This window comes from Lemur catta, chromosome 1, assembly GCF_020740605.2.
Source record: "Lemur catta isolate mLemCat1 chromosome 1, mLemCat1.pri, whole genome shotgun sequence".
Taxonomy (NCBI): Eukaryota; Metazoa; Chordata; class Mammalia; order Primates; family Lemuridae; genus Lemur; species Lemur catta.
Window position 1 is genome coordinate 277,926,084 of NC_059128.1, and position 12,243 is coordinate 277,938,326.

Genomic DNA, 12,243 nt, shown 5'->3' on the forward strand with positions numbered 1-12,243 from the left:
CTTAACAATTGGAACTATTATTTGATGTTCTTTGAAGACTTTAGAGATGGATAGTACTCCACTACCACAAGTTCAACTGTGATGAACTTGGAATGAGTTTAGTACAATCAAGTCTAAGTGTCACATACCCAGAAAAGCCTGCCGATCAACCAAAGCTAAGTATTTATTAGGCCTAACACACTAAAGAGAAAACATCTCCTTGACAACGTCTTAGTTGTGTCTCAAATTAGGGAGATTAGGAATTGGTATTTATAGGATTTTAGGGCCTTGCCTGGGTCATTTCAGGGTAGGTCTGGCAAAGCAGACAACTGTTTGGGATTGAGCAGTTTATGATACTGTGGACACAAGGAGGAAAAGGTTTTGAAACACGTCTTGATGAGTATGCCATTTAGTTGGTTCCCAGCCTTATCTTCCAGGAATCTTATGGTTGGTTATATCTTCCAGGTGTATCCTTTTATCCTGGAGCAAGCAGCTAAGTCATTTTTGTGGCTTAATGTTATTTAATACAGGGACAAAAATATTTTATTGGTTTCTGTTCTCAAAAGTAAGACCTGAATTAACTTACATGCATCATTTGTTTCAGCTTTGCCCGAAGTTTTTACATACAAATTCTACTAGTCACACTTGGCCATTCAGTGCAGTTGCTGAATTAATAGGTATGTAAATTGAGATTTCATATACCATCTGTTGCTTGCAATTATAGTTTTAAATACTTTTTATTGAAAATAATATACAAATATACTTAAAAAAAAACAGATGTATCTTGAATGATAACATTAGTGGTAAAGGTTACCTAGCATAAAAACTATTCAAATGGACATCAAATTAATCACTGCTCAACCTTACCCATAATACTACCTAAGTATTTCAAAGTGTTTAGGATTTCATTTGCTAAATTAATAAAGCATTTGTATTGAAAATATTTTTCTTTTCTTTTCTTTTCTTTTTCTTTTTTTTTGAGACCGGGTCTCACTGTGTTGCCCAGGGTGGTTTCAAACACTTGGGCTTACGTGATCCTCTCACTTTAGCCTCCCAAGTGGTTGAGATTACAAACTCAAACCACTGCACCCGGTGGAATTATGTTTTTCAGTAGTGCAAAAGTATGTGTGTAACGTAGAGTAGATTCATTTTTCTGATACTGGTAGGATTAATACTATGTTAGATTAGTGATAACAAATTCTTCTTCCACTAGATAGAATAATCAAAGTTTAAGTTTGTATTTTTGTTGTTGTTGTTGTTGAGACAGAGTCTCACTCTGTTTCCCAGGCTAGAGTGCCATGATGTCAGCCTAGCTCATAGCAACCTCAAACCCCTGGGCTCAAGGGATCCTCCTGCCTCAGCCTCCCGAGTAGCTGGAACTACAGGCATGTGCCACCATGCCCGGCTAGTTTTTTTCTCTATATATTTTTAGTTGTCCATATAATTTCTTTCTATTTTTAGTTAGAGATGAGGTCTTGTTCTTGCTCAGGCTGGTCTCGAACTCCTGAGCTCAAACGATCCTCCCGCCTCGGCCTCCTAGAGTGCTAGGATTACAGGTGTGAGCCACGGTGCCCGGCCTAAGTTTGTATTTTAATAGTGTTTTAATGAACATGAAAAAAGAGGCAAGGTTGTGGTCAGATTTACCTTATGGGTCATGATTTTGTTGTTGTTTTGTTTGGGGATTTTTTTGTTTGTTTTTGAGACAGTCTTGCTCTGTCACGCCAGCCAGAGTGCGGTGGCATAATCATAGCTCACTGCAACCTCAAATTCCTGACCTCAAGCAGTCTTCCCGCCTCAGCCTCCCAAGCAGCTGGGACTACAGGCACGCGCCAGTATGCCTGCCTGTTTTTTCTATTTTTCTATTTTTTGTAGAGACAGGGTCTCATTCTTGCTCAGGCTGGTCTCAAACTCCTGGCCTCAAGTGATCCTCCTGCCTTGGCCTCCCAAAGTGCTAGGATACAGGCATGAGCCAGTATACCCAGCCAAGGGTCATGATTTTTTATGAGAAAATTTATGCATGTGAATATTTTAAAAGTTCAGGCAAATGTGTGAGAAATACCTTAGATTCTTTATCAAGAAAGGGTTCTAAGATGTGAAAGAAAAAAGAAAGAACTTTTGAGGAACCTTCTTTGCTTTAGTATAGTTAGATTTTCCAAAGCATTCCAGCTAACATATGCTATACAGGTGTTATTTTAAACCCCAGAGTAGATGTGCTGTAGCAAACCTAGAAGAACGACCCATGACTTTCATGGTGCTCTTCATGGTATGTCAAATTTTAAGTTTTTTCAAAATGCCATCTTTCCTGAAATGGTTGAAAAAAAAGATTCTTTAATTACAGGCTGCCTTATGGAAGGATAGTTTGAAAAACAATTTTTATATTAATACTATAATAAGGACTTAAATATATCTCAAGGTATTGTCATTCCATTAGGGAATATTCAGATGGATCTTAGATAATTCACAAAGTTGATTTTATTATTGCCACTGTTCAAATATTTTTCATTTTTTAATTTATTTCTACATACTTAACCTATTCTGAGAGAAATGAGTATGCTATATAAGAATGCTGAATGGGGAGGTATACAGAGATAGAAGTGTAAAAGCCACCAGAAACTTCGATTAAATTGAAAAGGGCCACAATTTGAAGAAATAGGTAGAAGGTAAATTTTGCATCTATGTATGCAGCTTAGCAGAAAATGATAGTACCTTCTCGTTTATTCACTAATGTGTACCTTCTGTTTCAACTTGCAGTGCTAGTTGACACTCAACTCTCAGTTTCCCTTATAGTCACACTAGTCTTTTCTCTTAATTATCTCTATAGCATAGTGATATTTTTCTTTTACTTCTTCAGTATGGTGAGGACCAGTCTTTGCTCTCTGTTTAACATGTAAGGCTTTGGAAAGTGTTAATTTTGTAATAGTCAGTTAATACATAGAGGATGCAGTTTAGTTTCGTGTTTTCAAATCTTAGGAATTCCTAGCAATTGCAGCTTTTAAAGTTGTCTTAAAATATGATAGTCTATTGCTTGATACAGGATTGTTCTGAACTAGTTGCTCTTCTTTAAAATGCACGATCAGAATTTCTCAAAACTTTTGTTTCCCAGATAATGCTTACGATCCTGATGTGAATGCTAAACAGATGTGGATTGACAAAACAGTGATAAATGACCATATATGCTTAACATTCACCGATAATGGAAATGGTATGACTTCAGATAAATTACATAAAATGCTAAGGTATGTAAAAATGTGCCATACTTCTTACAATCATTGCCTTTACCTAGTTGAAGGGTTTCATGTGTGATACTTGTTGTTTTTAGTTTTTCTTTTTTAAACGTGAAATGCTGTCCCTTACAGTGTTATCTGTTCTTGAAGAGTCTTCCCATCATTTTCTACTTCTAGATTATTGGACAACCCCCACCATTCTCATTGCCCCCTCCCCATGTCTGACTTACCTAAAATTCTATCACACCTTTAGAGTTGTAGCACATTAATATTAGTGATTTAAACTTTAGTGTAAATTAGTTTTAACATTTCTAAGTAAGTATTTCTAATAAAATTTACCATTTTTTGTGGGGGAGAGGATACTTTAAGAGATTGAGAAAATGAGGAAGCATCATAAAATAGTCATAAGGCCTGAGGCTCCAGGATCACAGAACAGGATGTCGATATGAATTCAAATGTGCCTGAATGGATGCTGAGATAATACACAAGTGCAGGGTAAAGGAAGAATTTAGAGGCAGAGGCTTTTCTACTGTTCTGTAAATATTCTTTATGCTGCCATAAAAAGTCGGTTGACCCCATCATTAATCATACTACAGTAGGCTAGCTGAGAACAAGAGAATCACTCACACTTAGAGGAGGAGATTCACGGGGTGAAATCTGAAGGTCCCAGGAACCTAGATTATAATGCAGTCATTTAGCCAGAGTGTGCCAGGCAGTGAGCTCCTGTGTTAATACATGTGATCCTTATGACCCCATAATGCAGGTTTGGTTTCCTTCATTTCAAAGATTATACAGCTAGGAAGAGAGGCCAGCATCCAAACCTAGGCTTTTTACTTCGTGTTCTACTTGTTGAATGTAAAGGAAAAAAATGAAGATTATAGGTATTTACTTTTGAAATCTTTTCTTTTTAGCTTTGGCTTCAGCGACAAAGTTACCATGAATGGTCATGTACCAGTTGGATTGTATGGAAATGGCTTCAAGTCAGGTTCTATGCGTTTGGGTAAAGATGCAATCGTTTTTACCAAAAATGGAGAAAGCATGAGCGTGGGCTTCTTGTCTCAAACCTACTTGGAAGTCATAAAAGCAGAACATGTTGTTGTCCCAATAGTGTCATTCAACAAGCACCATATCCTTTTGATTGTGAAATGGAGGCTGTGGAACAACTGAGGAAGTATTCTAAACATTCTATCCTTTTGCCTCCCTCCAGATTCTTCTTTTTGAATCACTTGTGTTCTAGTTTTGCCTCTGTCCACTGCCTTTACCCTGCATGTGAGGCTAAGGGTTTGTCCCTTTTTCTATTGGAATTGCACCAGGGGACTCTTCAACATAAAGTGCTTACTTACACTTTATGTTAAGCTTCCCATAGCTCTTCTGTTTATTTCAGGCTTATTCTGAACTAATAAGACTTTGTGATGTGGTTTGAAAATTTTGCTAATAACCATGAAAAGTAGGATAACTTTAGGAAAATGGCTTCTGTATAAATACATTGAAATACTGGAAAGCATTTGATCCTTCTTGAAAGGATCAAACTGTTTACTTGAAATCAAACTGCCATACACACACACACATACACACATACACACACACATTTTTTTTTTTTTTTTAATATGCAGTGGGGAGTGAGGAGGAGGGAAGTGTGGGGTTAAATTTTCTTTTTTTGTTGTTTTTGAGACAGTCTCCTCTGTCACCCTGAGTAGAGTGCAGTGGTGTCATTGTAGCTCACTGCAACCTCAAACTCCTGGGCTCAAGCTATCCTCCTGCCTCAGCCTCCCAAGTGGCTGGGACTACAGGATTGCACCATGACACCTGGCTAATTTTTCTGTTTTTATACAGACTGGGTCTCACTCTCAGGCTGGTCTCAACATCCTGAGCTCAAGCAATCCTCCCATCGAGGCCTCCCAGAGTGCTAGAATTATAGATGTGAGCCACCTTGCCTGGGCCAAACTGCCATTTTAAAACTTAGAAAATAATTTAGAAAGAATTCTTTGTTTTTGGAGAGCGGGTCTTGCTTTGTCACCCAGGCTGGAGTGCAGGGGTGTCATCATAGCTTACTGCAACCTCCAGCACTGAGGCTCAAGGATCCTCTTAGTTCAGCCTCCCAAGTAGCTAGGACTACAGCTGTATGCCACCACACTCAGCTAATTTTTAAGTTTTTTGTGGAGATGGGGTCTCGCTATGTTGCCCAGGCTGGTCTTGAACGCCTGGCCTCAAGTGATCCTCCCACCTCAGCCTTCCACTGTGTTGGGATTATAGAGTGAGCCACTGCACTTGGCCAAGAAATAGTTTTTCTGTTATTTAAGTTTATAGAGTTGGTTTCCATATTGTAATTGTGAAAAACATATTGGCAATCTAAGTCTTTAACTTATAATATACGACAGATGATTAATTTAGCAGAATCAAAAGCCAGTCTTGCTGCAATTCTGGAGCATTCTCTGTTTCCTACGGAACAGGAGTTACTGGCAGAACTTGATGCTATCATGGGTAAGAAGGGGACAAGGATCATCATTTGGAACCTTAGAAGGTAAATAAATATACACCTCAGCTAGATGTTGAACGTTTGGGAAGTAAAGTGCATGTGCAGTGTTGGTTTCATTATGTTCTTCCCTTGTTACACAGAGTAGAAGTATGTGGAAAGGTACTTATTTTTTGGCATAGTTAATGATTTGTCTTTTCCAAGTATATTTTATTGAGGCCATTTTGGCTTCAATTTGAACATTTAATATTGCTAAAAAAAAGTTTTCATCCCTGCCATTCAGTTTCCATTAGCACTCTCTGAATTATTTTACCTGCCATCTCAAAAATAAAAAAATTAAAAAAAATGAAAAAAAGAAATGAAAAGACAAGAGCTGAACTAACAAGTCCAGCTTGTGAAAGTTAGGAAGAAGAATCGTTGTCCATTATGTCTTTTACTTAAAGCTGAGAGTGATGTAGCATCTGGTGAGAAAAGTAATATAGATGGGATTTTTGTGTTGCTAAAATTTACAGTCCTTTATCTTTGTGAGAATAAAATCCTTTGTAAATAAATATTTTAAAATTTAGGATTAATGTGTAATATTGAAAGATTTGAGACATAGTGAAATAAAGGAATAAAGTACAAGTAGTGATAAACCTAAGGAACTTCAAAACTTGTGCTTTTCTGACCTCCTGAATTCCCTTTTTCTTTATTTTTCTTTTCCTTGCTTTCACCTCCCTGCCCCTCCTCCTCCTGGAGGGTTTTTTGTTTTTTCGCTTATGCTTTTTATCTTGAGGTAATTGTAGTTGTAAGAAATAATACAGAGATCTCATGGACTCTTTACTCAATTTCCCCCAATGGTGTAACATCTTAAAAAACTGAACTACAGTAGTACTATTGATACTGACAGCATTTCGACATTGATGTAGTCAAGATACAGGACACTTTTAATCATCACAAGAATCCCTCATGTTGCCCTTTTGTAGCCATACCCACTTCCCTCATACTCCTACTCCCTCTTTAATTACTGGCAATCTCTAATCTGTTCTCTATTTCAATAATTTTGTCATTTTGAGAATGTTATATAAATGGAATCATATTGTGTGAAACCTTTTGGGACTGGCTTTCCTTCCCACTCAGAATAATTCTCTGGTGTTCATCCAGGTTCTCATGTGTATGAGTAGTTTGCTCCTTTTTCTTGCCGAGTAGTATTGCCTCGTATGTATGGACCACAGTGTGTTTAACCATTCACCTGTTAAAGGATATCTAGTTTGTTGTTCATTTTGGGGGGTTTATTACAAATAAAACTATAAACGTTCATCTACAGGTTATCGTGGGAATATAGGCTCATTTTTCTGAAATACACAGGAGTGTGCTTACTGTGTCATATAGTAGTTGCATTTTTAGTTTTTTTTAAGAAACTACCAGACTGTATTCCAGAGTGGTTGTATCATTTTCCATCAGCAATGTATGAGGGATAGGCGTTCTCTGCACCTTCTGAATTCCTTTTCTTTTTTTTTTTCCCCCTTGCTTTTACACCCTATGAGGATGTCATAGGGAGGGGTTTATTTGCTTTTTTTGTTTGAGACAAGGTCTCGCTCTGTAACCTGGGCTAGAGTGCAGTGGCATCATCATAGCTCACTGTAGCATCAAACTCCTGGGCTCAAGCAATTCTCCTGCCTCATCCTCCTGAGTGGCTAGGACTATAGGCGTGTGCCACCACGCCCAGCTAATTTTTTTTACTTTTAGTAGAGACAGGGTCTTGCTTTTGCTCTTGCTCAGGCTGGCCTCACTCCTGACCCCAAGCGATCCTCCCACCTTGGCCTCCCAGAGTGCTAGGATTACAGGCGTGACATCACCTGTCATTTATTTACTTTTTAACAACTTAAAGTAGTATTTGCTTGCTTATCTTGCTGTGAAGTTAAATTTTGGTTCTTTTTAAAAATTATATTTACAGCTACAAAAATTCAACAGAGTTCGACTTTGAAAAGGATAAATATGACATCAGAATTCCTGAGGATTTAGATGAGACAACAGGGAAGAAAGGGTACAAGAAGCAAGAAAGGATGGATCAAATTGCCCCTGAGAGTGACTATTCCCTGAGGGTCTGTATTCACCTCTGTTTTTGGAGATGAGAAAATCATCAAATAATAGCGGTATTAGGAGAGCTTGTGTTACAAGGGCTGCCAGTGATCTCAGAATCAAAGTATCTCAGACATGAACCAACTTACTAATATGTTATTAGTTCACTGGTGATTTTATTTGCTTAAAAACCTTTTTTATTAATAAATTGTGAAGTCATCAGATTTGACAGCGCGTGTAGTTCTTTTACTATGTGCTTAGATTATTTGAATTGATAATGCTGAAATCTGTGTATTGTATGATGGCTATACTAATTAATTCAGCCACAAAACACCAAATTTAAAGTGTCTTTTTAAATTTTAAAATATTCTAGAACACACATACACCTTAATTGTCCTCCTAAAGTAATAAATTATAGACTGTAGATAATGTATATTAATATAATTTTGTGGTAAACATCTCTGAGAAATGGATTGTTTTTAAGATTGAAGAAATTAATATCTTGATATAACAGTGATGATATGCTAATGTCGACTTTTGTATTTGATAAGACATGATACTAACTTTTTGCTTTTATTTTTTCTGCTAGAATTATTCCATAACTGTAAGCTGAGGATATATTTGACATTTACAAATGTATTTGTCACGTAACTTTTTCTGATGTCCTAGCAACTACAATGGCAAATACTATTCCTTTACTTATCCCTAGTATGTTTTGGGGGTATGTGCTAGCACCTAGCTATTAAGAAAATCTTGCTCAAGTATGAAACAGGTCCACAGACAGAGCAAATGGTGTGGTTTTAGTACACTTCAAAAGTACCACTTTTGAAATCAGGAAAAAATGTAAGAGACGTATGCAAATTTTAGTTTTGTGTTGAACCTTTCATCTATCCTTGTTATTGAATGCATTTCCTTCAGAGATTTCTGATAGCTTAGGGGCAGGCCCAGAACAACATGTGATATTTTAGAATGTTTTAGGGTACAAAGTTCAGTCAATTTTCCAAAGTATTAGTATCTCAAGTTTCAATCTATTAAGAAATGAAAACAAGCTGGTCCAAGTGCAGTGGTGTTTGCAATATCACAACCAGTTACAGGTTTCTTTGTTCCTTTTCCACTCCCACTGCTGCACTTGACTAGCTTAAATTTTTTTTTTAAATAAAAAGAAATGAAAACATTTTAATGACTGCAGATTGTTACAGCTCAATTTTGAAAAAGCATTGTTTGTCTACTTTAAATTTTGATGCATAATTTAGAATTTTTTTACTTGTCAAGCTTATATATTCTGTTTATATTAGATCTTGTTCATTATTTTTGCCTAAATGAAATTTATTTCTGCTTTTTAAATTATAATAGCAGTATATGTACTTGACAGAAAAGTCAGAAAATTTCTTTTTGTACATATATACAGTTTTTAAAAATTAAAATGAGATCATACTGTACATACTGCTTTGTAACTTCTATGTATTCAATAATACATTAGCATCTATATATAGGTCAGTAGATTGTATTCTGCAAATCATTTTTACTGGCTATAGTATATTGAATTTATTTTTAATGAAAAATAGAATAACTAATACAGCTCTCCTATAGTCTATATTATTTTATTGAAGTGTCTTCTATCAAAACAAGGTATTAGATTTCTATTTAAATCCACATCTTAATTTTGAGCAAACCTGTCGATAATTATTTAAGAAGGACAAATATTGTTATGTTTCTTTGTAGGCTTACTGCAGTATATTATACCTAAAACCAAGAATGCAGATCATCTTACGTGGACAGAAAGTGAAGACACAGCTTGTTTCGAAGAGTCTTGCCTACATTGAACGTGATGTTTATCGACCCAAATTTTTAGTATCCTTTCATTTCATTTTTATAATTCTGTAGTATAGAGATATGTCAATCAAATGTATCTCCTTTGCCCTTTTCCCCCTTTATCCTAGTATGGATTCTCATCCTCTCAAGCTTTGCCCTTCATTGGGTATCTTTGTATTTACTAAATAATGAAATAGAAAGTATGACTTGAAGTAAGTGAGGTATTATGTTCAGAATTTTCCTTAACATTTTAAGACTAAAACAGTGAGAATTACTTTTGGATTCAACTGCAGAAATAAAGATCATTATGGGATAATGATGTATCACAGAAATAGACTCATCAAAGCTTATGAAAAAGTTGGATGTCAGTTAAGGGTAAGCTTTATATTCGAAAAGAAGATGTCTTTTTTTCTTTTTTACAAAAGTTAGAATAATAAATGCTATTGGGTCAAATATGAAATAATTTTACTGTGCTTTTTTTACCTATGACTTTTAAATGTCAGTCTTTTAAAAATAACTTTAGTATGGCATTTGAACTTTTACATTAATTTTTCAATTGATCCTGGATAATCCCATGGGGTGGGGGCAGAATGTTTCTTTTATCCCCATTTTACAGATAAGGCAATTGAGGCTAATAAATAGGTTAAGCAACTTGCATAAGACCCAACAGTGAGTCTGGATCACAGACACATCTTTTGACTACATTTGGATATGGATCTAGTGATTCATTCAGTGATAATTCTGAGTATCAACTTCGTTTAAATGTTTAAAGGCTAGGCATACTTTTGTTTTACAATTCTGTGGTTTTTATTTTCTATTTGTCTTACTTCATTTTAAATTTTTTATAGAATGATGTGAGCTCTATGCAGTATAATAGTGTGAATTTATCTTGAACACTATTCAACAAAGGTTGTAACTCTGCTTCCCTTATTCTATTAATAGATGGCATGAGCCAGGTGTGGTGGCTCATGCCTATAATCCTAGTACTTTGAGAGGAGGAAGTGGGAGGATCACTTGAGCTCTGGAGTTCAAGATCACCCTGAGCAAGAGTGAGACCCCTGTCTCTACAAAAAAAATAGAAAAATTAGCTGGGCACAGTGGTGTGTGCCTGTAGTTCCAGCTACTTGGGAGGTTGAGGCAGGAGGATTGCCTCAGCCCAGGAGTTTAAAGTTGCAGTGAGCTAGGATGGCACCACTGCACTGTAGCTTGAGCAACAGAGGTGAGACTTTATCTCAATCAATCAATCAATAAATATTTTAAAAAAATACATGGCTTGAGCCCAGAATATGGCATTTTTTGCAAAAGTAAATGAATTTTGTTGGGCTCTTTTTTGCAACCACTAATTTCACTTAGAAAATAAATTTAAAAATCTGACAACCATGATATGAGGTACAATGACATTTATTTTAAATGATATTTTTCATTTATGAATACTAATTTGTGCCAGAAATATTATGTGATGTGCTGTTAAAGTTAATGAATTTCACTGGCAATTAGAAATGCAATTTTGGTAATAGGACTTCTTCAGTGTTTTAGGATTCAAAAGAAACAATGTATCTGCTACAGAATGTAAGTGTTTTTTTTGTTATTTTATGAATCTGACTTAACTGAGATATATAGCCCATTTTTTCAATCCAGTTAAATTTGCATTGTGTACAATTTCTGATTAAGTTCCACCTTATAAAAATAGGCTGTTATAGTAAACTTGTAATACTTGACTTTACCACATGGTGGACTAGGCCTAATATTTGCATTCTGTGGATTCAGTGAGCATTAAATAGTCGTAGATATGATTTGCCATGCTAGATGTTCAGTATAAAAATATGATAAGATACAGAGCATACCATCAGAGCTTAGTTTGGTGAGGGGACTATGGAACATCCTTGGAAGCTTCAGAAAAGCTTTCTTAAAGAAAGTGTTGATTGAGATGAGTGTCAGTTGACTTCACTGTGTTGGAAAGTCTGGAAGGGGCTCTTTCTAGGGAGAGAAAACATCTGCAAAGGAAGGGAAAGAAGCTTCTGAGAGTATATTACAAAGGGAGTAATTTGCTGTGGGTGAACCATATTTTAAGAGGAGAACAGAGGAATGAGAGAGAGGAAGATGAGGTTGGAAAAAAGATGGACAAGAACTACAAATTGAGGGATCTTGTTATTAGCATGGTTTATAAATGGTATGAGGTGAGGAACTACTGATGGTCTTTAAGACAGCAGGATTACAGTTAGATTTGTATGGTTTGGTCTATAGTGTTAATGAAAATTTTCATTTTATAGTTACATATTATTTTCTTTGTATGCAGACTCAGAAGTAAGCTATAGTCATGAATAAAATATACTTGTTAATCACATGAAGATAACCAGAGTATGACTCATATACTTTGAGTTCAATATTTTAGCTAGCAGGGTTTAAAAATAATTAATTCAACTGACCTAGGTTTTAATTTCATCATCATTAGCAACTGGATATGTAACTTTAGATAAACTACTAACTTCTATCTAGGAAACTTAGGGAATATTATGTGCCAGAGCCTTTGCTAGTTACTACGGATATCCAGATGAATTATTTGTGGTTACTACTCTTGAAGAAGTTGTATCCTAGTGGAGGTAGTCCTTTTTCCCTTGTGTAACATTGGGGATGATAATACTGTCTAAATGGATACTTGTCAAGTGTGGTAATGGTTTTGAAGGAAGGCTCTAA

The 12,243-nt window shown here is 35.8% G+C and overlaps 1 protein-coding gene across 5 annotated transcripts in view; it reads left to right on the forward strand.

The window, feature by feature from the left end:
• Nucleotides 1–12,243, forward strand: part of MORC3 (MORC family CW-type zinc finger 3) — a 48,147-nt gene that overhangs the window by 12,835 nt on the left and 23,069 nt on the right. For 4 of the 5 annotated variants that reach the window (XM_045540640.1, XM_045540641.1, XM_045540643.1 and 1 more), the window contains exons 2-8: nt 584–656; nt 3,083–3,215; nt 4,115–4,329; nt 5,577–5,724; nt 7,613–7,760; nt 9,460–9,588; nt 9,805–9,924. In XM_045540640.1, the coding sequence (XP_045396596.1) occupies nt 584–656; nt 3,083–3,215; nt 4,115–4,329; nt 5,577–5,724; nt 7,613–7,760; nt 9,460–9,588; nt 9,805–9,924 (966 nt within the window). The remainder of the gene's footprint in view (nt 1–583; nt 657–3,082; nt 3,216–4,114; nt 4,330–5,576; nt 5,725–7,612; nt 7,761–9,459; nt 9,589–9,804; nt 9,925–12,243) is intronic. The other variant, XM_045540644.1, reaches the window with a different exon arrangement.